The 5,329-nt window shown below is 41.2% G+C and overlaps 1 protein-coding gene across 3 annotated transcripts in view; it reads right to left on the bottom strand.

Annotated features, from left to right (window-relative positions):
• Nucleotides 1-2,961: 2,961 nt before the first annotated feature.
• Nucleotides 2,962-5,329, bottom strand: part of BRPF1 (bromodomain and PHD finger containing 1) — a 43,275-nt gene continuing 40,907 nt past the window's right edge. For all 3 annotated transcript variants that reach the window (XM_033926329.1, XM_033926328.1, XM_033926327.1), the window contains exon 15: nt 2,962-4,439. In XM_033926329.1, the coding sequence (XP_033782220.1) occupies nt 4,256-4,439 (184 nt within the window). In that variant the 3' untranslated portion in view covers nt 2,962-4,255. The remainder of the gene's footprint in view (nt 4,440-5,329) is intronic.

The following is a 5,329-nucleotide window of genomic DNA, read 5'->3' as shown; positions in this document are numbered from 1 at the left end:
GCTGACGAATTAGGCTACTTTCTTGCAGCGCGCGCAGATTCCGTGTTCCAAGCCTCACTCTAGTGTGCCAATCGTATCGCTCAGTGTATCCAAGCCTCGTTCTGGTGCTCAAATAGCCTCACTGGCGCATTACTGCTACACTGGAAGCCCAACTGGGGCATACAGTAGGGGGGATGGAGGGGGAGGTTTTATCACTTTCCTGATGTTGCCTATCACAAACCAATTCTATTTTTTCATTGTGGTCAGGGAAGGCTGTCCTTATTTGGTGGGGTGGGCACAAAAGTCACACAAAGTCCCTGCCACACCCAGAAGAGCCTACTGTCAAAAATATTCTTAGGATATTTCACTTTGATTATTATTTAAACAATAAGAAATATTTAATATGCAGAATATTTAGCCGTTTTGCTATCAAAGGGCTTGGTCAAGGGGTCTCTGGACGTTTTATTTATACATCCTTATTTGTGACTGTAATGTACACCAATCCATGCAATACAAGATCCTTGTTCCTCAACAATTATTAGACAAATGGTTAATAAGGTAACCCCTGTAATTACTAAAATTGAAAATAAATCACTTGAAGATGGAATTGTTCCTGGGGTTTGCAAGCAATCTACCATTAGAAAAGATAGTTCTCTCTCAGCTTGATAATTTTGTATAGGCAACTGATTGTTTGGAATCAATTTGGATTCTGGAAAGATCATAGTGTAGAATTATTATTGACCTCCTTAATCAATACTCTGCAACTAGGGATGGATCAACATAAGACATTTTGTTTTGTGTCTTTAGATATATCTGGAGCATTTGAGTCGGTTGATCTCCATAAATTATTGGGTGGACTATAGAATGATGTTGTGTTCAATTGGTTTAAAACGTACCTCAAAGGAGAAATGGATGTAAGATCTCAGGAGAATATTCAGCTAGGAATGGCGTACCACAGGGCTCGGCGCTTTCTGCCCTATTATTTAATATCTATATGGCTGCTATAGGTAAATTATTTGAGTCATTGGGAATTGAACATCAAATATATGCAGACAATATTATTTTCTTTTTCCCAGTAGACGGATGGGTGGGATATAAATTTTGAAACATCATTGAGTAAATATATGTGCAAAATTGAGGAGTGGATGGGAGAACAAGGTTTGAAATTAAATGTAGATAAAACTGAAATAATGTTTGTAGGAAAGTCTGATCATCAGTGGCCTAAAGAAGTAAAAGTTATGAATGATGTTCTTCCAGCACATGAGGTTATGACCATTTTAGGCATTAGGCTTGATTCTGGCCTTACAATGAAGTTGCAAGTAATCAAGACCGTACAAGTATGTTTTGCACAAACGCATTTGCTACACTGAATAAAACCAATGCTATCGCCATATGACTTCCACTATGGTCAAGACTTGATTACTGCAATGCCCTGTACCTTGGCATAAGAAAAGCAAGGTGTAGGGCACTGCAGGTTATACAAAATGCAGCAGCAAGATTGATGAGATTAGCAAAATATTTCGCCATATCTTCAACAACTGCACTGGCTACCAGTCACCTTCAGAATACAATATAAAGCAGTAATGATCTGCCCTCAATTCTTAAATGGAAACATACCAAAATTGTTTAAAAATAACATGCTTAGCTGATGACTATGTTCTGAGAATTTAGCTCTGCTGAAGACAAATGTGAACCCAGGGCTTGTCGAGACTGGCAAAATGACTTTATGCTGTGCAGGAGTTAAAATATGGAACTCCCTTGTAAGCCAAATACGAAACTGTAGTGAAAAGGGCATGTTTAGAAAATGACTCAAGATGCAATTATTTGTAGATGCCTTTTTTAGCCAATAATTTTCCTCTCTGCACAGTTGATGAATTATTCATGATTTTCATTATACAAGCTTTGGTATTAGTTTATAGATATGATTTCTGATGATTGTTTGTGTGTCTGTTTTATTATGTTTTTACAAAATTATGTATGTAAATTCTTTAAAAGGTATAGAAATTTTAAAATACATACATAAGTTGCGCTAGAAAACTTCTCACCACCTGGCAACCCTGCCAGCCAGTGTTCTGCCTGAAAATCTGAGTGGTGGCTAAAGGTTTTCCAATGCTCCTGTTTGAGAATCACAAAGGACACCACTTTTGAGGATGCTATGCATACAGGATTTCACAAGTAGACCAGTCTGCTGCATTGCCCTCAAGGGTGTGTCGAGACTAGGGACGTTAGGACCTGGGCTCCTGCATCTGAAGAGAAGCCTTGGCTTTCTTCTCGTCCCTCCTGGACATCAGAGCTTCTGCTAAGAGAGGCCTAGCACACAGGTTAAGATAACTGTTGGCAGAACTATTTTCTGTAGAGTGCTGGTCAAGTTGGTGCAGGTCTTAAACATCATTGTAATTCCATGAGGCATATCACATGCTTTTCTACCACACCCTACCCCTTTAGGCTATGCCTTAGTGATTCAGATGTATATTTCTCCATCAGCATATTACTTTTTTTAAGTAGCCCCCCTCCCCCTCAACTAGGCAAAACCACGAGAAGGCATTCCTAGGCTTAAGAAAATTAAGGCTTTCACTGAAAGAGCCTACAATGAAAACATGTGATATAAGAATTCAGATAGGGATGGTGGTTGTCATTTACTGACACATAGCACTTGCTATCTGTTTCCAGAACCACAGGGAAAAATTGGGCCCTCTGGCAAATTGCATGTGCTGTTTGTTAGTAAGTGATCCCTTCACTGTCACCCTAAACAAACTCCGCAATGTTCACAGTCTTACAGCTTCTCAGGCAAAGTGTCCTGACCACTAAGTGTACCATATTCCCCGGAATGTATTAAAAATGTTAGGATGATTATTGTTTCAGTGTAGAAGTACCTGGTTTGCCCACTTCTTTCCTCAGAGATGTTAAGCTCCCTCCTTAAGGATTGCTGCATGTAACAGGTATCCACGCTTAAGGTTCAAGATGGAAATGAAGCAAGCACAGGAACTTCCAAATAGACTGTTTATTTTCTAAGAATATATTTCTCCTTTCAAAATAAATACAAACAAAAGTTTTAATAGACATAGAAAGAAAAACACAAACAGGTAAGGTGTAATCCCAAATGCTTAAAAAGTAAATTCTATTTGCAATGTGCAGAGTGCCACCTAATTCCAAAGGTATCAAAGGACTTGAGAAACAAGAGCCGTATTAAAGATTCCTGTTAATTCTACTGTAAAAAGGGTCATGATAGGAACTTAGTACCAAAATTGTTCACCTCCAAAAAAATGAAAAATGGTTTACAAATGAGAATAATTTAAATTCTCCTTAATATACATTATTTACATGAGAGGGTGGGGAATAAGGAGTCTGAACAGATCCTGCTGTGATTGAGAACTCCGGATTTCATGGGGCTGCGCCTTAACACAGCTGAATCGCAGTGTGTCCTTACTTGTGAGGTTAAACAAAATTGCGACGTTAGAGAAATCTGTGCAAAGCCATACAAGGTGTCCTGTCGGGTCTTGAATCATACCACGTTAGTACTACATTGGCTGGGGGAGGGGTGTGTATGTGCACACAGGAATTGATGAATCAATAGGCCCAACAGTTATAATTCTACAACTGTAATTACCCAGAGAAAGGCTCGGACCAAGAATGCTAACATTTTTCAGTTTGAACATTGCAGGGCGAGCACTTAGTCCTGAAGTCTATGCTGTAGCATAGGTTCCACAATGCTTGGCTAATTTAAGATAGCTCCAGCAAGTGCGCTCCTGTTTCCTCTTTAGGCATGATGGCACGTGGCTTTCTCTTGAGGCAGTAGGTAAAAGAAAGTCTTTCAATGAGAAAAAGTCAGGTGTGATGCCATCCAGATATGGGGGAGGGGAGTGGGTAGTCCTCCAAAGTCCAGATTGCACTTGGTCGCTGGAAGCCCCTTCCTGTTCAACATTCTCTTGAATGTCAATTATAACCTACAAGTCTCTCCCTTCCTTTAAAATATAAACACCGTTCTGTTCCTCCCAGAATCCCATGCTGCACATTCCGACCCCCCTTTCCATTTTGCAGGCCTGAGCCAATACATTGACCAATCAACTATACAATGAGCAGTAACAAATCACTAGTGGGGTTGTAGAGCCTGTTCCAAAATAAAAGAGAGATTTAACTTTCCCCTTTCCTTTGGGCATGTCACGATATAACGACACAAGACATTATTGAACACGTACAAAACGAACGTCTACAGAAAGGAATCCGTCAGAAGTCCTGGTTCACAGTGTGCTCAGACAGAAGGGCTGTGCTGTCCGCATTAGTCGCTCTCGCTAGAGTCACTGCTCTGCTCTCCCTGCACTTTGTTGCGGTGTTGCATGGCTCGGTGATAGGCAATCTGCACAGATTTGCGGATATTTGATTTTCTGCCTTCCATCATCTTCTCCTTATCCAGATCTTGATTGACACCCAGAGGAACCAATTTTGTCCGAGGCAGCCATTGCCTATGGTGAAAAAGAAATCAAATTTAATTTAGCAGGCATCTGTACTAAGGGGGAAGCAAGTCCCCAAGCATGAGCTTTAACTTACTTGACTTTTCAACCATTGGCCCCTGTCATAATATGAAAGTGACAAATTCTAATGCCACCTTGGGTCCTTCCCTCCCTCCTATCTTCACCCAGAGGTCCTACATAGGGAGGTTTCTGCGCCAAAAATTAACACATTCTTCAAATCCCTTACATTTTATTACCAATCCAAGAGTGAAGCAGATAAGTCTTACACCGCGCGGTTCCCATGGTTCTTAGGAAATCAAGCTCAAACCCAGGGTAAGTCATGCCAATCCAATCTTATCAGCTTCTTTGACTGGGTAACTAGGAAGCTGGACCTGGGAGAGTCCATAGACGTCGTGTACTTAGACTTCAGCAAAGCTTTTGACAGCGTCCCCCACCGTAGATTACTGAGCAAGATGAAATCAATGGGATTGGGTGATACACTGACTGCATGGGTCAGCGACTGGCTAAGCGGGAGACTTAGTTAGTTAACGGTACCCTCTCTGAAACGTCGAGGGTGACCAGTGGAGTGCCGCAGGGATCAGTCTTGGGCCCGATCCTTTTCAACATGTTTATAGGAGACATGACTGAGGGGCTTCAAGGTAAAATAGCATTATTCGCCGACGATGCTAAATTATGTAACACTGTGAGTGACACCGCAAGTAAAAATGATTTGTCTGACAGCATGAGGCAGGACCTGCTTTTACTGGAACATTGGTCCACAACCTGGCAGCTGGGCTTTAATGCGAAAAAATGCAAGGTCATGCACCTTGGTAACAATAATCCGTGTAAGACATACACACTGAATGGTGAAACCTTGTCCAGGACTACAGCAGAGCGGGATT

Source organism: Geotrypetes seraphini, chromosome 17 (assembly GCF_902459505.1).
Source record: "Geotrypetes seraphini chromosome 17, aGeoSer1.1, whole genome shotgun sequence".
Classification (NCBI taxonomy): Eukaryota; Metazoa; Chordata; class Amphibia; order Gymnophiona; family Dermophiidae; genus Geotrypetes; species Geotrypetes seraphini.
Note: the sequence above shows the minus strand (reverse complement) of the source record. Positions and strands in the feature narration are given on the sequence as shown.